General features: G+C 44.0%; 2 protein-coding genes and 1 long non-coding RNA gene across 3 annotated transcripts in view; 2 read left to right on the top strand and 1 right to left on the bottom strand.

Annotated features, from left to right (window-relative positions):
* Window positions 1-1,731: 1,731 nt before the first annotated feature.
* On the bottom strand, window positions 1,732-15,512 carry LOC118793586 (ellis-van Creveld syndrome protein). Its single transcript, XM_036551810.1, has 22 exons — window positions 15,165-15,512; window positions 14,352-14,471; window positions 13,655-13,741; window positions 12,554-12,774; window positions 12,343-12,427; window positions 11,886-11,984; window positions 11,285-11,422; window positions 10,504-10,665; window positions 9,082-9,298; window positions 8,436-8,584; window positions 7,961-8,059; window positions 7,194-7,406; window positions 6,559-6,668; window positions 6,144-6,357; window positions 5,482-5,703; window positions 4,703-4,962; window positions 4,612-4,619; window positions 4,253-4,394; window positions 3,781-3,907; window positions 3,033-3,123; window positions 1,911-2,046; window positions 1,732-1,803 (listed from the first exon to the last, which is right to left on the bottom strand). Exons 1-22 carry the CDS (start codon window positions 15,354-15,356, stop codon window positions 1,740-1,742), a joined length of 3,156 nt encoding a protein of 1,051 aa, XP_036407703.1. The 5' UTR covers window positions 15,357-15,512; the 3' UTR covers window positions 1,732-1,739.
* A 756-nt stretch (window positions 15,513-16,268) lies between these two features.
* On the top strand, window positions 16,269-17,667 carry LOC118793164. Its single transcript, XR_005005650.1, has 3 exons — window positions 16,269-16,502; window positions 16,975-17,053; window positions 17,543-17,667. It is a non-coding gene; the product is annotated as an uncharacterized LOC118793164 (long non-coding RNA).
* A 3-nt stretch (window positions 17,668-17,670) lies between these two features.
* The window catches only part of LOC118793588 (limbin-like), a 78,298-nt gene continuing 73,557 nt past the window's right edge, over window positions 17,671-22,411 (top strand). Inside the window, exons 1-2 of the mRNA XM_036551812.1 lie at window positions 17,671-17,715; window positions 20,094-20,280. Of these exons, the coding sequence (XP_036407705.1) occupies window positions 17,671-17,715; window positions 20,094-20,280 (232 nt within the window). The remainder of the gene's footprint in view (window positions 17,716-20,093; window positions 20,281-22,411) is intronic.

Here is a 22,411-nt window from a genome sequence, read left to right on the forward strand (position 1 = left end):
GAACCAGCACCACCTTTTGATGTGAAAGATCAGTTAACAGCAGCACAATAGGAAGGCCGGTGGCCCTGTGTGTTGCCGTGCGGTCAACCGATCAGTCCTATGATTCACTTTTTTTTTTACAGAGATTATTTCCGATTTAATTTTTAATGACATTGTTTTATTAACTGTTGTCTAGTGACTTAACAATGAATACTTCCATCATTGTGAAATAAAATAGTGAAAAGTAAACTGTCTGAGAGTTGTTACTACACCATTGCACTGAGATGTTGGAAGAGTAGTAATATGGCAACATTCTCCTGGCCACCAGGGGGTGCTATTGGGGGGTTCAGTGTCTGGTCAGCTGTGAACATGGTCTTATAGAATAAAATGATTCTATTTAATCCTATTTTAAGGGTATTTTAGTCCTGCACAGTAGTGAGGTTCTAACATTTTTCTCAAACTGCTATTACTGGTTACATTAATGTACATTCTTTATTTGTTCAGCCATCCGAGAGGTTCTAGTAGAAGCCAGTGCCATTCCTCTGTGATGATGGGTGGTGAAGTCTGGGTGCGGTCCTTGGGCCTTCTGGGCTGTGGACGAGCGGCGGCGGTGAGAATTGCCCCCGCTGTGTTTAGCGGATGAATGTGAGAAGTATGAGGTCGGAGTGTGAGGTGAGCAAGGGGCCTCGCAGTCGGGGCTCTCGTCCTGAGCGGACGCATGCTGTATCCTGCCCCACCCTTTTCATTAGCTGGTCTGTCTGTACGCCATCACTCTGTCCCTGGACATTTCACCTCAGCTTTACTTCCCATGACTCTTAAGGGAAGGCAAAGGGGTTATCTGCGGTGAAACCATCCGATTGATCTCATCCTCTGAGCGTTTGCCTTTGTTCTCCTATATCTGATCATCTGCTCTGTCATCTTTAGTCAGGACGACCTGCATATTATCCATTTATACAGCTGGATAGCTATTGAATAAATTCAGGGCAAGTACTTTATATAAGCCTACAACAGGACAGCTGGGAAATCAAACCTGCAACTTTATCCACTATGCTACGCTGCCGCTGTTTTACATGATAAAAAGCACACTGTTGCTTTAAGACACACGGATATGTCATTAATCATTAATACTGACCTCACCTCCCGAGCCCCTGGGTCTCTGTCCACATCCGCAGTATTTGTTTGAACATGTTTTAAATAAAGCGTATCGAATGCTACTGGTTTTACATAATTACTGTTCTCAAGTAAAGACTATAAAGCAGTTCTTAGGAGTCCCAGACTCGTACAAATAAATTCATCAGGGATTGTTTTCCCTCCGCGTTCCAAGATTTTTCCAAGCTGTAGCCACATCACACAAGAGACGTCCTGCACACAGGCACACATACAGAGGTCTGCGGTTCACTAGAGCTCACAGGGAAACCATTAAGACAAATAATTTCTAGTCCGTTTTGAAATATTTTGCAGGACTCTCTCTAAAACCATTAATTACTGCAGAAAATGCTCCATATGAGCATTCATAAGAACAGGAACAAATTGTACAAAAATTACACTTTATTGTTTATGTATGCTTATAAAATAAGGTCTTTATTTACAGGTAATTATGCTATACAGGGATGCGGCATAAAACAGAGGGATATGAGAATCAATCTTGGTTGTTTTTCCTCTTCTTTCGTTTCCTGTTGTCTTCCAAAAGGTCCCGAAGATATCCCTGCTCATACCTTTGTTAGGAGGAGAAGTGAGGAGGTGGAAGGAAAGGAGGAATATCACTCTTCAATCTCAGCATGGGTGGTGTTCCCAGTGGAAAAGGATAGGATGTATCTGTCGGCCCTGAGGAACACCCACAGGGGCTGGTGTGTGTTGAGTAATACAAGTCTGAGTAACTACAGAGTTACTGGTATGTATTTAGTGAGTGGCTGGTGGGTTTAGGTACAAACCTGAGATTTACATGGCTTTGAGGGACACCGCAGCTGTCTTTACTAGAACTCCTCTTCCATTCTGTCTGTCCGTCCTCACAGCCTGAGACAGACAGACACACGGGCATGGCCTCGGCTGTCACAGGACACGCTGCCCCTGGAGACAACACAGTGCTGGAGCGTTTAGGAGGTCACAGGGATGGTCTGCCTGTGTAACGGGTGGTCTCTTGCGTTGTGTTTTTTTTTAATATGATGTTACGTGGGTCGGCGAGCGAGCGGGTTTCGAACCGAGGTTCTTACTGCTCGCTGCCAACCCCTCAAAGCCAGCGTCGTTGCCAGTTGAGCTAAAGGCAAATTGCCGTTAGCCTGTCGGCGACAACGCTACTTAACCAGGTCTCAGAGGGAGTGACGTAGCCGCTGCAACCACTCGGCTACCTGCTACCCGCTACCTAAGGCTTTACGCAGGACTCACACGAGCTAATCACTTCAGCTCCGCTACACCTGCAGTGTCCAGATTCCTTGGCAAGACGGCATTCTTTTGTTGTCAGAATTGAAAGTGAATAATGTGCTGATTAACACTATCAGATTTGTTCCCATCAAACTTTTGTCCAAGGATGGAGGTATTCATAACATTTTAGGTAGCTCTCTACCAAGCCTGCAAGCCAAACCCAGTACTGTAGCAACACAAAACATAGCTTGCTATCTAGCTCACGAGCTAGGGACATAATATTCCATGTTTAATCTTGTGTTTAATTATTTGTGAATAATCGCATTCCTACAGTAGTGACAGAATGTTTTGTTATTCTGCAACAGATAATGTGGCTTAAAATGACTGCAGTTTGTCACACAGTGATCGCACCCAGACCTTTTTAGGTCATGTAACTTATTTCTCATGACATTGCACAGTCCCAGTCTGCAGACGTGTGTTCATATGCATCAATGTTATTTCAATCACAGACCCTCATTAACAAAAAACAGAATACAGGTAAAAAGAGACTAAATACAGACTTACTGTTAGCACAGAAAAGGTTTTGTTTTGTTAAATCAACAAATGTAAGTGATGAAAGCAGTAGGATAAAGGTCAAGAAAAGTTATTTAAAAGTTATTAAAAAATGCAATTTTACTACAAGTACAGCTCCTCACCTGTGTGGCTGTCTGTGTGCTTGGACTCTCTGCTGGATAGAGGTACTCTGGCAAGGGCAGCCAGTTCAGTCATGAAGGTCTCCTCTGCTTCCTGTAGGGGAAAAAATCCCAGTTCAAAACCTTAAACTGGCATTACGGCTTAACACTGTAAACTGGCAATGAAGCCTAACATTGTAGAATGGTTCTGGGGACCAACACTGTAGTCCACCTGTGAAGATAAAAACCTGGGACTGCTTCTGAAGCCTCACAATGCAGATGTGGATGGAAACAGCTTCTGCCATTTTTTATCCTTCCCTTCTAACCATGGGAATTTACCCTATGGTTGTCCAAAGCATATGCCAATGGATCAATGCACTGAATCTGATAAATCAAACACATTTACAGCTGCATACAATATACAGATGTACCATACAAGTCAATGCCCTCCAAAAGATTTTAACAAGGGGAAACCATTACTGATGGTGAATAACGCTGGGGTAAGCACAATCAATGCAGAAAAAGGTTAGGTAGCACCTTTTACCCTCTTCATAATCTTTCAGCTCAGTAACGTGGAAGGCATTAAATACAACAGAGCAGGTTTAAAGGCTGAGTCAGAGGGGCGGGGTACTGTAATACGGCAGAAGGTCCAGTGTCCAGGACTGGTATAGAATGTGCTCAGATCCTCTACAAAACTGTAGTTAGCTCCATTTAAAAACCCATTACCATTAACTTTGCAGGTTTGTAATTTGCCCTGTGTGTGCTGATTTACCTGAAGTTGCACTTTGAGGTTCTCTCTCATGCGATTAACCTCAAAAGTCCTCTGTCTCAGTATTCCATACGCTGTCTCCAGATCACAGTCATACTGGGCCTGGATCTTCTTCTTCTGAATTTCAACCCTTTCACATCGATCAAAAGAAACCATACACAGCATATAAACTATATCATGAAAGATCATAAAAGACAATTCCATCAAGCTCTATTTCATGCAGTTTAGCAAACACAGATTATACTGTTATACTGTGATTGCGAATACCATATAATATCACCACAGTGGGCTCTAATTATTTATGTCCAGAATAATAGATGTAAATGTGTAGGCTATAATAACCCATGCACAGCTGTAATACAAAACATTATAAAAGAAGAAAAAAAAAAGAAACATAAATCAGGAAAAAAATGGTTTCCATGGACACAGGTAAGTTGGCAAGCTGAAGAGACACATGGCAGATGGATGCAGGTACCTCTGGTGAAACTCGCTGGACGTTGGCTTCCTCCCCCAGTTGGCTAGCTCCTTCAACAGGGCCTTGCTCAGTAGAGTCCAGTCTCTAGACCTGTCACAGCCCTCTGAGGACAAACACAAGCTCCTCAGGTCCACGCCTTCAACTGTGCATCACCCTCATTCGTGGCCACCGCAAAACGGACCCCTGTAGTTCTGTTACCCAAAACCAAAGTCTTTCGACATCCGTGCTGGTTATGTCCATCTTTTCAAGGCTCTGAGTTGAGCAAACAACTGGCTGAGCCAGTGAACACCACCATGTGCTTTAAACCAACGTGACTCTGATTCTACTTACACTATTATTTTTTTATCAGACATCCTTACCTGGGCAACTTAGATTACATGGCTTTTTATTCATGTATACAGTTTGATATTTCCTGAAGTCATTTGGTTTTGGTACCTTGCTAAAGGGTACTACAGAAGTGCCCCCATGTTGGAATCAAACGTCTGGGCTATAAATGTCTTACGCCCTGCTCTACCCTGTTGCCCACGCTTGTGTAAAGACTGCAGAGTGCATGATCCCAGATCACCTCCGAAGCACCGCAGGCGCTGCTCCTGGTCCTGCTTCAGGCACTTGGTGATGCTCTGGATCTGGGTGTAGTAGCTGTGGATCAAGGCACCGACGTTGTCTCGGGTCACATACACGCTCTCTGAAGCCGCCTCAGCCAGGTGGAGCTACACAATATAACACAGGAAAACGCAAGTCAACTTTTCTGTTAGCTTCGGTCTTCTCTCTGGGGCACCAAAGACTGGATCAAACTTACGAAAACACACGAGAGCACAGACGGTTAAGCTCTAATCATGGACATTTCTGAAGCACAGACAGAAAGGAAACACACAAGGAATCCACTCCAACAGACATTGCCTGCTGTATTATTCTCATTTAAATCAAAGTCTATCTATAACCCTCGATCTAAATGTGATTTAACTGTCAACCAAGTACTCCCTGTCTGAACTTTAATGAAGAACAAGGTTCTTCTCAACCTAGAGAACTGGGCCATAAAACATACAATGCTGTCAAAATGCAGCAGCATCAGGGTAGACATATGATGACATCGTCCTTTAGCGTTATGATTCTCATAACTTGATATTTATGTTTCTTATTACTGTTTTTATTTTATGCAAAAGATATAACTTTGTGAACATACTTTAAACAGTAAGAAAGGGCATCAACACAAAATCCAACCCCATTACCTTCCTGCTGTCGCTTTCCTTTGAGTTGGGCTGCACTGTGGGTGGAGCGTCACCCTGCTGACGAACGCTGTCGGCGAGGGCGTGGCCCACCAACAGCTGAGCGTGCTCCTGAAGAAGCTCCGCCCCCGTGTCCAGCTCTGATAGGAACTCCTGCTGGAACCCCTGACCAATCAACTGAGTCTCTGGCCCAAGACGCCTCTCTGCCTCACTTGCGCCAGAGTCCTGCAGGAGATTTTGCTGTAATTAACTTGCACAGAAATACCTGTTGGGTGCATTCAGACTGGAACAATGCTGATCTCCAGGGCTGTCCAACTGAGCCTGTGAATGTGTGTGTAGAACCTCAACCCTGGAATGGGTCTGGGCTTATTGTTGGGTGTAGGGATGGATATTTGCCCGGGTTTCATGCATGCAGGTTTAAGAGAGGGTGTGTGTTTCATTCAGAGTTTCAGACTGGGTCTGTGAGTCAGACTGGGAGTGGAGGCCGAGACCTAGAGGACAGTACTGGATATCAGGCTAGAAGTCTATTGGTGAGCTCTGAGAGTCAGGCTGAGAGTGGGTGGAAGAACACCTAATGGATAGCTCTAAGAGTCAGGCAGGGAGTGGGCTGGAATATACCTTATGGAAAACTCTGGTAGTCAGGCTGGGAGTGTATAGGAGGATACCTTATGGACAGCTCTGGGGAGGAGGTTAGGAGTGTGCTGGGTCTTGCTGGAGTCTTCCAGCTCCACCACCCTGGAATCACTCAGGGGGGGCATTTTTAGCCTGGAGAGCCTCATCTCCTTCAGGGCCTTCAGAGTGAAGTGACGTGCCATGAACTGTCTCTGCACTGCTGCCAGTAGGAGGCGATGTTTATCCTCCAGCAGCCTGCCTGTATAACTGAGAGGTAAGACAGAAATGAATCCATTAATCAAAATATTTCAAACAGCATATTTAGAAATGCCACCAAATGTTTTCTGGCCTCTTTAAATCAATGTAATTTTAGCATACATTTACATCTCCTTGCCGCTAGAGGTCTCAAGTGTCTCTTACTGAAAGGACCCTAGAACTTGTTTTGTGTGACGGTGTGGTAGAACTCACCTTTCCTGCAAGTCTCTCTGCCTAACTGACATCCCCCTGAGAATCTTCATCTGCTGCTCACACAGGTGCCTCAAACAGGCTGAGACCAGAGCCTCCTCCTCCAACCACATCTACAGCATAGAGAAGCTGTATAAATGTACACACCCCCACTACCCAACCACATCTACAGCATAGAGAAGCTGTATAAATGTACACACCCCCACTACATGTACTTATTTACAGGATGTCAGAGCTTTTCTGGGCAGTAGTGTAGCACGGTGGCAAGGAGCAGGGCTCATAACTAAAAGGTTGCTGGTTCAATTCCTCCCTGGGGCACTGCTGCTGTACCCTTTGGCAAGGGACTCAACCCAGAACTGCCTCAGTAAATATCTGGCTGCATAAATCAATAGCATGTAAAAATTGTGTCGTAAATGTCAAATGTCAATGTTAAATGTCAACAACGTAATGCAATGTAATGTATTACAGGAATGAATGTTGTGAATGTTTAAAGTAAAGCACAGTACAGTAAAGATCCACTGTAAAGATCAAGAGCGCTACACCCCAACTAGGATTCAAACCTCTAATCCTCAGTGAACAGGCCCTGGCCACAACTTCCCTCTGTGAACCTGTCTGTTTGCCCAGCTCCTCCTTCCTACCTGCCTGTCCAGGTCCAGCTGCTCCCGGAGCCCCTCCAGGTGCTGTTTGGCAGTGGCCTCCTCTCTCTGCAACTGACCGCTCAGGTCACGGTCAGTCTCCTGCCTCAGCCGGTCACACCAGTCTGCTGTGAGCTGGGTCTGACCGGGAAGAGCGGTCAGGAACAGGTCCTTCACCCGGTCTGCAAGCTTCTCTGACCAGGAGGAGTGGATTTTCTGGGCAGAAAAATGTTCAGACTCTCTCATTCTGCAGTGAAGGTTCAGCATTATACCACAGTGCGAACCACATCTCATTCACTGTTGTATAGGATTATGGGTGGGGTGGGCCATGTCTTACTACTGTGCCAAGTCTGTAAGAAATCCATTGGAAAATGTCACTTCCACATGAAAAAGTGAGATCAGAAACAAAACAAAATCTAAGTATTAGTTTAAGGGAACTACATACTCTGCAAAAAGTGTTTCAGTAAGTCTCATGTCATTTGCAGTAAATGCTTGGACGCTGGACAGTTCCTCAATACCCTTGGCTCTGGTACAGCCAGTGCTGTCTGTTTTGTGGTGCAGAGGATAACACACAGCTTGTGAAAGCTAAAATGGCTTGACATTAAATACAATAACACTGTGGGTCAGAGCAACCCGAATTTCTGAGCAACAGAGATTATAGCATTACGTTAAACTTTGAATTTTGTATTATTTTTCACACTCACACAAACACGCACACACACACACGCACGCACGCACGCACGCACACATGCACACGCACACATTCACACCTTCCATAAATCACACATGGCCTCGGTCACTCTCCATTCCTGCTGCTCCGTCAGATCACTGCTCTCCTTCCTCTGTTTTCTCATCAGCTCCTGGTACACCTTCAGGGAGAGAACGAGAGAGACAGAGAGACAGCGTTAACAGAGAGATGGAGAGAACGAGTAGGAGACAAGCAGGGAGATGGGGAGGCAGAATAAGACCTCGGCAGAGACGGTGGGGAAGGCAGAGAAGGAGACAGAGGCCGAGAGATGGACACAGAGACAGAAAACGGAACAGAAAAACAGAACTGCCACTAAGGTGGTCAACCGTGCAGGAGGGAAACAGCCCCCGGGGCAACAGCAGCAGGGTATCAGAGATGACACCACTGGCTATAATGGAGTGTGACTGTATTTCTTTGCACCTCCGGATGGAGTGGAATGCGTGTCACCGTTCGGGAAGAAAAAAAGGGCTGGGGAGGATGACAGTAAAAACTGGAACCTTGACAAACTCCAGGGGGTCCCTCAGCTGCTGTGCGGCATCCAGGGCCCGGGCCCTCTCTTTAGCCTGGCTCTTCATCAGCTTCTTCCTCTTCGCATCGATCTTCCTCGACTTCTCATTCACCAGCTCCTTTGTCTGCTTGATACACTCTGAGGACATTTTTTTTTTTTTTACATTTGTTATATAATAGAATCTGACAAGTAAAATAAGGGGGCAAAATACAATTTCACGGTACAATCTTTTCATTCTCATTTTAGCAATGCTGTCTGGGATTAATTTGAAGATTGTAAGTGACTGCATTCATTTGTAAAAGAAACCAATGGGTGGAGTTGGGATCTAGCTAACACATACCTCAGCCCAATCTTACACCAGCACTTGTGCTCACTCTCTCCCAATACACCCCCACCCCTCTCTCTCCTATCCACCCCACACTCTCACCCTACACACCCTCCACCCCACTCTAACCCGTAACAAATCGACCCCACCCTCTCATCCTATACATCGCCAATGCTATTTCTCATCCTACACACCCTCCAATCCACTCTCTCACATTACACCTCCAAAGCACTCTCTAACCCAATGCACCCTTAACCCACTCTCACCCTATACATCCCTCTTTGTGACCCCACACACCCCTCCGTCTCACCCTCGCTGCAGCGCTGTAGCTCCTCTCTCATGGCGCTCTGCAGCTCTGACAGCATGCTCTCCATGCTGGTGAAGCTGAGCTGCCCGTCGCTGGTCAGCTGCTCCAGGGCCTTGGCCGTCACCCTCAGCCTGCACACCGCCTCCTGCTTCAGCAGAGCCGGCCGCAACTGCAGCCAGCCTGTCAGCTCCTCCCACCACAGCAGCTTCTCCTGAACGCCCTGCGGAGAGCACAGAGAACGCTCAGGGCTCAGCACAGAGGCAGAGAGGGACCACAGGGAGAGCTCTGTACTGAGCACAGAGACAGAGAGACCACAGGGAGAGCTCTGTACTGAGCACAGAGAGAGAGAGACCACAGGGAGAGCTCTGTACTGAGCACAGAGACAGAGAGACCACAGGGAGAGCTCTGTACTGAGCACAGAGAGGGACCACAGGGAGAGCTCTGTACTGAGTACAGAGAGGGACCACAGGGAGAGCTCTGTACTGAGTACAGAGAGAGACCACAGGGAGAGCTCTGGAAGGAACGTAGAGACAGAAAAAAAATGACAGAGGTCACAGAGAAGGCTCTAGAAACAGAACTTGGAGAATGCTGCGCAGAAAGCACAGGAAAAACTCTGGGCGTAGTATCAAGAACACTACAAATACCAGTACGAAAACACACTGGAGTAAGCCCAAATATGACTGTGGAGAGAATACAGAGAACAGTCTGCAGAGTATACAGAGTGAACAGTGGCATAGCACTATGCCAGGACAGTATGAAATAAGGTTTAGAATACTGACCACAGAGTTGTGGGTTTGAATCCAAGATTAAAAAGACTGCTGTGTTTCTGTATTACCCTCTCCAAACTCATCTTGCAAAAATAATGTTTAATACTATACACTGCAAACACTTATTCAAGAAAATAAAGATTATGATTTAAAGTGTAATATAATAATGTAATGCATCTGCACAACTCAGCACATTATTCTTTTTCAGTAGTTTACTCTGATTAATGGCACTGCCAACACCATGGTTAATAGCACTGCCCACACTAATGGGACCGGTATTTAATAATCATCACTTAATGTTCAAGGGAAAGCTGACAGCCCTGTCCTTACTGTATGCACTGGCACTTCCACTGACTGTAGTGAGTAGTTAAGAGTTAGCAGGGTGATGAGTTTCATGTTTTGCTATACAGTTTATGAAGTTCATGTCAGATGTCACAAAAAAATCAGCCTTCTAGGTACATTATTTCCTGAGATAATGGTACCTGGAAATATACCAATAGTGGCCAAAATTTGAGTTCAGTTTGACATAAATATATCTAAAACAGTACGGAGTAAATGTGAGACCGTGGTGTATGAGCCCTGAAAAAAGTGGAGGATCTGACAGGCAACGTCCCCACGGGGCAGGCTGTAAAGGTGAGACTGCCCCTCTCTCTCTCACCTTCATGTCGGCAGTCTGGAACTCGGCCAGCTGATTCTCCACCTGCAGGAGGCTGTGGATGAGGGTGCGTGTCATCTCCCCCGCCTCCTCCCTGGGGAGCACAGTGGGTCTCCTGTGGAGGTGCTGACAGAGGCGCTCCAACAGCCTGCTGAACCCGATTAGCTGACGAGAGAGGCACACAGAGTTATAGACGTGAAATATGGAGCATCTCCCCCTGTCCATGTAAGAAATACATGTATCTTCTACCTGCATGCACTGAAATATGTATCAACATTATCTGCCTGCAAAAAATGATGTGAGATCTCGAACTGTCATTTGAAATCAACCACCTCAAGTGTGGCTCACAAAACTAAACCTCATCTCCAGCTGCTCTACACAAAACTATACAACCTATCCACCATCCACACAAAACTACAAAACTATCGCATGTCCACCTGCATGTACAAACCTATATAATATCACCTCCTATCTGCTAAAACCAATCCTTTCGGAAGATGGACACTAATACTCTTTATGACCATAAATTCACTCTGCATCAAGAGAACGAGACTGACTCAGGTCCTTCCCTGTGTACAGCATTAACAATCAGACATTAAGATGCTGAAACACACACCACTGGGATCTTTCAGATTCTGGGAAATTAATGTTTCATCCTTCCAGAGTATGTGCACTTTATCATAATAAACATCAGTGTGGGAGGGGGCCAATGCTGACTATCCATGTCTGTATGTCTGTCTCTATCTATCCATCCAAACGCTCTATGTTATGCAATAGCTCAAACCATTTGAAGCCCATGCTCCAGTTTGTCTTTCCCAGCTCGTTCAACCTCTTCCAGTGTACAGTATGCTGAATTTGGGTCTTCCTTTCTCTCAGAGTTGAATAACTTCACTGACAGCTCTTTCTTCAATTCCTGCATTTCCTGTAAAAATGTTTATTTTAAAATAATTTCAAAATAATATTTATGCTCACATAATTTAACTTACAGTCGTGTTGAATAAGTTCCAAGGAATGGGTTTTATGTTAATGTAGGCAATATTTTTTGTGTTATGTCAACAGCATCAGCATATGACATGTGAAAGTTATGGTATGTCAATACATCACACATGATTATGTAAACTTAAAGAGGCTAAGCAATGATGAATATGTCACATGGTTTGGCACCAATGTTGAACCATATTCATGGTTTGGAAATCTTACTCGTGGGACTGTGAGAACAGGACAGACTCAGGAGCATGACTGTTCTACCTCTGAGCAACCATTTAGCCTTCTAAAACAGGTTAATCCTGCGAGTTAAAACCACTGTATATAAACTGCAAGCTTTGTGTGTCACCAGAGATAAAGGTGTCTCCTGAATAAATAAGTAACGGAGACGGTGTTCTCACCCTCTCCTGCATCAGAAGAACATTGCTGTAGAAGGCTGAATCAATCTTCTCCTTGTGAAAACACTCATTGAAGAGAATTCTGAGAATCTGCAGATAGAACTAGAAGAGAGAGATGTGTTATATTATAACCAAGGGGACTGCAATAATAAGTGAAATCTTCTGGGCACAGATTTTTTTCCATGGGGGCTGGGCGAGGGCTGTTCTCTTGAGGAAAACTACAGAGCGTTTGTTTTGTCTTGTGATGCAGTGACCTTCATTTTTAAATGCTCAGAAATGACAACATGCAAACACTGCACTGATAAATCACTAAGCAATAGCGGGATGGTGGTGCCTTGACACAGAAAGTGAGGAACTGAGGATCAATCCGGAACCCTTTTACATGCAATATTCTCACAACAGTTATGTAACAAGGCGTCAATGTCATAAGCAAGCTACCCAGTCAAAGGGACACACCCACCATGTGTTTCTCTTCCTGGAGCTCAGAACACAGGTGCTGGAAGCTTTGGAGCCCCAAACAGTAGAGGCTGATCCTGCCCTCAAACCTGCAACATAATAAGGTGATGTGCCTTATGCGGGTGGCGTTTCCAGGACTGTCGGCCATGTTTTAAAGTGCCGCTTGCAAATTAGTTGACTGTGTTCTACAGTGGTGTGTACGTGTCTCCACCCACCCTGCGCAGGTCAGGGTTTCCGGGAAACAGCTGACCCTGATGAACCTCTCATTCTGGAAGGTGTTGGGGATCGGGGACGAGGACACAAACTGGCTGCTGTCCTCGTCGTTGTCCTGGCTCAGCGACTCCAGGCTGGAGGAGGAGGAGGACTCTGGGTTGGGAAGCATCGCCAGCTTGGAGTTCTCATGGAGCGACGGATTGGAGGCTCCGTCCGCCAGCGGCTAATGATGCAACAATTGCAGGCAAAGTGTCAACAACCACCAAGGAGTTCAACCTTCGACTCCTCTTTTAATCATTACCTTTAAGAAACCTTCTGAGTTCTTGCTTCAGAAAAAAAAATTATCCTTCAACAGATTTAGGTCAAACTATTCATTTAAATGCAAGTTCCTGCTGTTAAACGTCACACTGGGAAGAGGAAATTAATCAACACAGTGTGAATCCACTACCTTCCACAGTATGTGATTAAAATATTTTATTGTCAACTGTTCTAAATTTTACAGTGATAAATGTGCTATTCATCAAATGCATTTACACATTAAGATTGACTAACATTTGCTTGGCCATTCAGGCAGTAATATCTATAATCATATTTCATCTGAGCAGGGCAATAATCTGTGATGAAAGAACGAGCCTTGTGTCCTTCTCGAATGTGGCGGAGATCTTATGGGATGATGCCTCAAAGCAAAAACCACTGAACATCATTGATTTTCTAACAGAATTGGGGAAAGGGAGCTGTACTTAGAAGTGACATAATTCCCTAAGAGAGAAAATTAATGGATCCACACAGAATTTCTTTTGATTCAGCAGTTCACAGACAACCTTTCATCCGCATGTGGTGCCTTTTACTTAATACCAAACCACAACTCCTACATGAAATGTTTAATGAGAGATAAAAGCAATCCTGTGTCAAAAATCATGATCAGCTTCATGAAGTTCTGCTTTTTGACCCCTTTGGATAACTTTAGCCAAGTTAAATCTTCTGTTTTAAAAGAAACTAAAATGACAGCTCTGCAGGACAAAGGGTGAGTCACCATAAATAAGACGATTCTCAAATATACTGTCAAAATTAAATGAAAGGCTGCAAGATCACAATGGACTTACTCTGTATCTCTGGTTGATGGGGTACACCACCTTCGCCTTTAAGGCAAAGGCAGCTACATCACTGTTCGTGGGCATCTGTTTTCTTTCCTTACGAGAGAGAGCAAAATATAATTGGAGAATGATAACAAACTGAAAGCAAAAATGAATCACTCACCTCATACCGAAATGCAAACACATTCTGGCAAATCTATTCTAACCTAAAATGGACAATTTACTTGAAATTTTTGCCACAGGATAACAGTACTAGAAGTTCAAGGGTGTACTTTGGGATGGAGGGAAATCCATAACCAACTCAGGTTATGAGCTGGCCATTACTATGACGTGACATGAATCCCATTGAGAACCTTTACAACCACACAGGTACATGAGCAGAACCCTGAGAGCATGCGGGAGCTCTGGAACCCTGCATACACTGCAGGGAATGCGATACTGCAGGAACGCCTCATGGCTTGCTAAAACGTGGCCTTGTCAAGTGATCTTTAATCTTTAAGGCACTTGGGAATGTAACATTGCTGTGGCAGACTCTGGTTCTGTCCCTGCCAGGTACAGTGAAGACCACCCCTGTCCACTGCTGATACAGAATATAGTTTACATAGCAGGATAAACGATGAACCAGAAAAGCATTCAAAGGCACTCATATACACTGATTAGCCATTGGGTGCGTGTGAGTGTGTTCTGAGATGCGCCATATGCATACCCTTTCGTTGAGTGCCGTGGCCTGGCCTGCTTTCTTTCCCACGCTGACACAATCACTTTGATTGTCCTCCTTGTCCAAGTCATCTGTCTCAAAGAGCTTTTTGGCATCGTAGCCCTGAAACTGAATTTGAACAAACAATTCATACAACTATTCCAAAAGCAATTATACTAAAACAAAAAATGTCTTTCTTCTGAAGATGACACAACAGGTGGGCAACAGAAAATATTTGTATAACTCTCAAATGGCCCTTGGATGGGACCAGTGGGCCTTGGAAATTCTTTGGCCAATAATGAGCATCTGCCTGAGTGATCATAAAAACGGTAGCTACAGCAGCCAAAGTGATTTTGTACACTACCTTTTCGATGTTATAATTTTATAATGATATGACATACTGTCAGCAGTAACCTATTAAAATATGTCTGTCTTGTTGGATAAGTGATGCCCCTGTATCTTTCACGTTATGGAGTCTGTACAGAACGTCAAACTGCTTTTCCTCCAGCTGTCACTTCGCCTTGTGACCTCCGCTCCGTCTGACTGATTTTCTGCGGTCACTTAGCCGTTTGGATAAATGGTTACTGGTGCTCAATAAGACCCTGACACAAAGAACACATAATTTCCTTTACGGTCAAGTAAACACAATGCTTGACTGGATGTTGGCGCTGCCGTTTCGCCCTGGACGAGAAGACCCCTTCACGTAAACAAACAAAATATTAAATAGATGACTCAATTTAATTCCAGAATAACATATTAAAAAAGCCAAAGACCATTTTCCAAATAAATAGCCATTCAAGGCAGAGAGTGGGTAAAGCCTACCTTTCGCTTTAGAAGTGCAGGCTTCACGAAAAACACGTATAGCAGAGATGCAGCTACAATTCCAAAAAACACTCCGAACACAATGGCTACCGCCAGCAATCCTGGGTAAATTATGGACTCGGCTAATTCTATCAGGACGTTGCTGGAGCATTCTGATATCCAGTCCCGATCACGCATGGCTAGACGATTCATGTGTTTAAATTCCACATTTCTAACACAATTTTAGTTTTAAATCTAGACATCTAGACTCTGCATAATAATAACAATACACTACATAATCACTGCGAACTTTTCATCTAGCAAAACTGACTAAATAATGGAGCCAAAATCAAAGTAAGACATCCAACATCGGGCTACCTCGCCTGTAACAAAGGTATCCAGTACGTAAACTTTTCCCTCTAGAATAACATCTAGCAGGACCCAGACTGTCGATTACACTCTAAAGGAGACGGTGAATGCACAGGAAGTGTTTTGGATGAAAAGTCCACCAATCCTGAAAAACTACAATTACCAAAACAGAGTTCCAAGGATGTTACACTAATCCCGATAATTTGGACGGACAGAGTGGCAAACCAATAGGATCTCGAAACTCCTGAGTAACGAAGGAAGCGATGCCAATGGTGTGTGTATTGAGGTGGGACTTAAAGTTTGCAAAGTTTTGGAAAAGACAACCAGCAAACGAAGCTCGTTGTCGTGACGTGAGTTTAAAGTTTAAATTCTTTCAGTAAGTTTCTTTATTTTTTGCAATGAGCTGAAGAGCACTGGAATAAAATACAAAATCCAGAACGCTGCCGAAAACTTCTACTAAACTTAAACATAGAAGTAAATGTTTTGATATCTGCGAAAAGTTACTGTATTTCTCGTTTTTTTAAGCGAGTGAAATGTTTTGTACGTTGCTTACAACATTATGAGACACAGGGTGATAGCCTACTTTAAATTCGCGCTTCCACGTAACAGTTTCCGTAATAACTCACGGACCGTTATGTTTCATAAACGGCTTCGTAGCATTTTGGGGAGGGATAACGTTTTTTACGAATGCTGAAATCCCTTTCCCTCGCCATTCTAGTCACTGTAAGCGCTTTACTAGTCCCCATCCTTCTCACATGCAGGCCGTGTTCCTGTTCATCGGAAACAGATGAATGCAACAATGTAACACTAAAATCAAAACTTGCATGTGATATTCCTAACCATGCACATAGTATCGGTCGCATACGTAGCCGTTGTGTGGATGGTAAATGGTTCTCTGAGTCACTGACAGTGATTTGTGGAGCAACATCTCAAGGACAAAGCCGTGCACGGACAGAGAAACATCCCACGGCTGGATGCAGACAAACGAAGGTGAGTGCCCATTTGATAGCGGTAGCATAGCAGCTGGATGATACAGGGTTTCGTCCCCGAATGATCTGTTGGGAAAGTGTAGGCTATTCAGAATCATACCATAGCTGTCAAACGTATTGTATCCTCAGAAATCAACGGTGTTTTGACGTGTATCGGAAAAAGGGAAGATAAAAACACTCAGTTACTTGTTGACCCTAAACGTACTTCCTGAATTCCTGGTCTGAATGACCTGAACGTAAACTGGGCCCGTTCCTCATTTACATATATACTTGCAGTTTCACAGCTGCGCACTTCTAAATTGTTCTTCAAAAAGGTTTTGTTTGCTGCCCTCATTTCAGCTGTCATACATTATGCAAATTGTCAGATTATTGTCAAATTCTTTTTATCCCCAGTGTTTAGTTTCATAGGATGTTTTATTTATTGTACCATGTTTAAGTAAATCGCCAACTCTATGTCTGCAATGTTTCCTCAGCTACTTCCAGCTCAAGTTCCCAGCAGACAACATCCCTTTGAGGAAAGATCTGTGGAGCTTCAGCGTCAGAGCATAGATGGTTTGTTTCATTGTCTTGTTTTTCACGTGTCACCTTACATCATATCAGAGTATGGCCAATTTGCTGTTGAAATGACTTTGGCTTACCTCTGGTGTAGCTGTCCTAGGTCAGGGGCTTGGAGATGATCATTGTTGAATATACTGTGGTGTGATATCTACTAGTTGTGTGCAAGCAGGTCCCAAGTGTTGGTCTGAGTCACAGATGTTTGGTTGTCATGCACGTGTCTTGCTTGATATTCCTTGATTGAGCTGTCATGTAAAGGTGTTGGGGGCTAGGATGTCCACTGGTTTCAGAATTTCTCCCAGGTCACTTGATAAAGACTGTTTTCACCCATTTGCTTGTTTGCAGGCTCCCTGGGGAATCGGAGCATTTTAATTGGTTTGGTGCAGAAAGAGGGATGTTGTTTCTGCAGGTGTAAAACCCCAGAAGGATAATGACCCCGATCTTCTTTTTCTTTTTTTTTTCCACTGACCTGGTCTGTGTGTGCAGGGCGAGAAGGTGGTCCAGGGCACATTTGGGTGGGGTGGACCCCAGATGATTGGCCGCTCAGCTCCTCCTCTCCTGCTGGTCCCTGGAGCCACTCCTTCTACACCCTGATTCACCCCTTCACTGACGGCATGCTTCAGGGGGGCAAGAAGCGCTCCCTTGCCCGGCACCAAAAAGTACGTCCTGCCAGAGACTTAAACAGGAGACTGTCCGCAGTGTGATCCTATGTGATCGGGCAGCTGTGTGGCGTAGTGGTAAGGAGAAAGACTATTAACCTAAAGGTTGCTGCCTTATTCCCCTGCTGGGGCACTGCTGCTGTTCCCTTGGGCAAGGTACTTAACCCACAGTTGCCTCAGTAAATATCCAGCTGTATGAATGGGTGGCATGTAAAGTTGTAACCTATGTAAGTCACTCTGGATGGGAGCATCTGCTAAATGACAATAATGTAATGTAAGGTAATGATTCCTGCATCCTCCCCATTTCGTTATGTGGGAGTTTCTGGTTGCTAACAGGAGGCTCTGCCGATGGTGTTACACTGACAGCTGTACATGTTCAGTTACACACATAACAGCGCCCCCCTCTTTCACCCCTCATTGGCTCTGGCTCATCTAGCCTCCTGTGCCCCTGGTATTCATGTTGTTGAATGCCACTTGAGGACATTAAGGGCAATCTGTGCCGGAAACTAAACTCAATTAACCAAACTGATGGAATATTAGCATTCAGTATAAGCACTAATTATCTAAGGGGATGTGGGCTGTTGCAGGAAATTTCATTGGAAAAGAGGCGACTTTTTCATGTGGGAGGACAAATGACCGTAATCGTGCTGACTTTTCCTCTCGGGTGGCTCTCAGTCTGTCCCTTTCCCAGGGTGAAATAACAGAGCCGGGCCTCTGCCTGAGAACAGTAACGTCCTGACGTGACCGAACAAGGGAAGGAAAACTTAAAAGAAAATCAACAACTGCCCCCTTCCCACATATCTTTGCCTCTGCTGGGTTGGGTTCAGTTTGCTCTTTATTTGTCTCTCTATGCTACAGTCCTGTGGAGACATGTCTGTAGCATGGTGACACTGAGTCCAGCTGCTTTAGCACAGAATTTTGCTTATAGCCGTCTGAGGTCTGTGGGTGTGATATGACCTGACAGCCCCTGTGTGCACGGAGTTTTCTCAGTGCAGCGTGTTATTCAGGAAACGGGCAGCGCCCCAGAGCTCTTTAATATCCTTCAGACCGCAAAACTAGAGCACGTTTATAAGCCACTGTGGTGTGCAAGTGTGAGGACAACACTGATGTCACCAAGAAGAAAATTTCATACACAGTGGCTTTGAAACCTGTGTCACTCATACGGTAATAATATCCAACACATCCCAGTTAGTCTCCACGTTTTATGTTATTTCATGAAAACAGCTGCCGTGAGAAATTCAGTTTTAACTGATTAGCATTTTTTTCTAATCTTACACTTAATATTTAAATGACATATTCATTGCTCACAGGAATAGCCTGAAATTTGGTAAACAATATCTCTTTAAATAAATACTGTATGAATTCTTCTGTGCCTTGCCTTTCAAAATGTTTAGTGTCTAGTTGTAATAGTTCTGTTTTAGAAGTATATTGACATTTTGCATTTAATGACACCTTTATTTGGTATTTTGTTTCAGATTCGGAGTTTGGGAAAACCTCCAACATTTGGACTCACATTTCACAAGTGTGCACAGGTAATTTGTTTGTGAGGTACATGTCTTAATTAAATTGGAATCTAATATGAAATCCTCCACATCAACCAGTTTTGACCTTGAAAATTGCCATAACACATTCTCCCAGTTCTGTTGTAAAAGCTACTATAAAGCTACTGTAAAGCTACTAATGTCAAGCATTCCTTTCCCTTTTAAGAATCATGAGAAAAGCTTTATCTTACAACATAGCTTATGATATCTTGTTCTACTGCCTTCCAGCCAGCTTTTTGCAATTTATCTAAAAAAATCTGTAACAGAGATATATTAACCACCAGCTTAGAACCTATAAAAGCGCTCTCCACAAACAGAGCATTCTCATACACTTAATATCACTTATTACTGGATAGACTTGATGTTTTGGTTGCCTCATAAATTGCATATGAACCAAATTAGATTCATATAACACAAAATGGATTGAAGGTTTGTTGTTGCATTCAGTCTGTCGCTGTTGAAGAATACATTGGGCCAGTGAATGGCTAGGTTGTTACTACAGTCTTTCATTTTTTAAAAATTTGTCTACACTTTTAATGGTAGTTTTGTAAAGGATCCTGTATGGTCAGTTTCAGTCAGAACACAGTGTACTTTTTTCTTAACATTGAATAACAAATTTAACCAAATTCAAATCAAGTTATTCATTTTTCCAATTGCATTCAGAACTTTTTGTCGTCAGCAGCTTTAATTATAGCATCAGTTTCTTAAATTCTCTACTTAAAGTTAGGGACATAGTGCTATTGCATTTGATTAAATGTGGGCCCAGGTGTCTCTTTCATTTTGAGCTTTGTTGCCATGGCAACCAGTGTTCAGTATATGTTGTTTCCTTGGGAACAGGTGGATGTAGCTACGGAGTTTCCTCTGGTCACGTTCTTCCTGCTCATCAACAACACGGGGACGCCCGCCGCAGCAGACCTGTCCCAACTCAGCATTCGAGACGCCGTGTCCGGCCTCACGCTCGTGAACAACAGCGGGCGACTCCTGGAGAGAGGCTTCCAGACCTTCAGCACGGACTCACTGTCAGGTACGGCCCACACAGACACACACACACACACACAAACACAAACACTATACAGCGCACTCACTCAATCACACACACACACAAACACTCATACTCTGTCACTCATTCACTCACATGTCCATGCAAGCATTTGCTCGCTCATCCACACACACTCAACCATACACCACTCATACACCATACACCACTCATACACCATACACCACGCATGCACAAGCACTCACTCCCTTACTCCCTTCCTCCCTCCCTCCCTCTCTCACTCACTCACACATTATACACCATACATGCATACGTGCATGCACAGTTGAACCTGAATACCTTTGATATCTTTCATCACAGATTTTAATTTTAAATGGCATGTGTACATTTAAGTACGTTCCTCTCTGTGGGTCTCAGTTATATTGACTTAATCATATGATTTAATTTTATGCATTCCTCTAAACCTCCTCCAGGGGTAGTCTGTCGGGTAAATGACAACAAAGCAAACCATCATGTCATGCCCATCATTATTTACTTGGAGAGAGTCTTCCAAACCTTAAGCACCGGGAGCTTTCACATCACAACCTGATTTCTTATACAGTGCCCGAGAGCAGCTCCAGAGGTGTGGAATTGATTTGCATTCTGATCAGAAAATCCTGCTGCAGAAGAAATGGCATGAGATCCGTAGTGAAATTCCTTCCCCCAAAATGTGTTTCATTATGTAGGTGCCAGCCACCTGTTGGTGCTTTAAGCCTCCTGTATAGCTTAAAGGCATTCTTATTGGCATTGTTATTGTCTTATTGCCTTACTGTCCTGTTGTCTCATTGCCAGCCATCTGTTGGTACTTTAAGCATCCTGTATAGCATTAAAGTCATTCTTATTGTCTTTCACTCCATATCATTCCCCTGCTGGTCACCTACTAGTTTTCTTATTGTGAATAGCAGTGGGTCTGTGGTCTCTTTGGCCTCCAGCTCATGGAATGGGAGCATTTCCCTCCTAGCACAGCATTAGTCAAGCCAGCTCAGCCTGGACTGTGGACCACTGTATGATCTGCTATATGGTCCACTTTGGACGAGTACTTCAGTGTTTCGCATCCTGGATGGTAGATAATGCAAATGAAGCTCAGTAACAGGCAGCATTAGAACTTCCTTGCCCAGGAAGCCCTCTGCAAGCATCGACAGGTTTTATTTCTTCACTGTAAGTCAAGGCTGACTAGGTTGGCAAAACGGGCCACGTGCAGCCGTTTCTCTTTAAATGGTGCCTTCTCTCTGGACATTCTCTCCCACATGAAGTGTGTGCTGGAGAAGTGGGACTGACTCAGTCCTCTTGCAAGTGGTATTGATTGCTAACATTTCCAAGTTGGAGGCCCCAGCGAGAGCACATTATTCATGGTCTGGTGCACCTCACAGGAATCTGCCATCGCAGAGAAAGACACCGTTGGACCTCTTTCCACTTGGCTTATTTTGGTCTGAAACATAAAACTTAAAACTTAACTTGGCTGCTGGAAAGAAATATAGATTTATTTTTGAGAAAAGACCCTGCTGTGCTGTCTGCACATCCTGAAATGCAGCAAAGCTTTCAGATGGCTCTCAGATCACCAGGACCAAGGCAATGCTCACTGAACGTAGAGTACATATAGATAATCAGACAGATCTCTCAGCTGTTATGACTCAGTGAATTCCTGCTAACCATGGAAACCTTGGAACCATCCTTTTTTCATAAGGATTAATGCTAGGTTAAGTGTGTGTGTGTGTGTGTGTGTACTTGTAAGTGTACTTGTACAAAAAAATACTACAAATCTACAGTGTCATGACATGCACTTCAGGTTGAAGAATAACAGGACATTGAGAACAGGAAATAATGATCTATGAACCTTTGAAGAGGTGTATTTTTTATACCTACCTTAAAGGGCATGACAGCCTTCGTATTCAAAGAACAAAACGAAAATCTTCAGCTCCCTTTCACAAGTTCAATGAATGGATCTCAGAAGCCACCAGTGGGGAAAAAAAACATTGTTGCCTTTTCAGACTTTTTTGTCTCATCTTATTCTCACATTCTCACTCCCCAGTCTCTCATTATAAATCTGAATATTGTGTCATGTCAGCTGTGGCTTTTTCAGTTTTCTTGCTAGTAATTTCCTTGAATGGTGTTGCGTCAT

This window comes from Megalops cyprinoides, chromosome 18, assembly GCF_013368585.1.
Source record: "Megalops cyprinoides isolate fMegCyp1 chromosome 18, fMegCyp1.pri, whole genome shotgun sequence".
Classification (NCBI taxonomy): Eukaryota; Metazoa; Chordata; class Actinopteri; order Elopiformes; family Megalopidae; genus Megalops; species Megalops cyprinoides.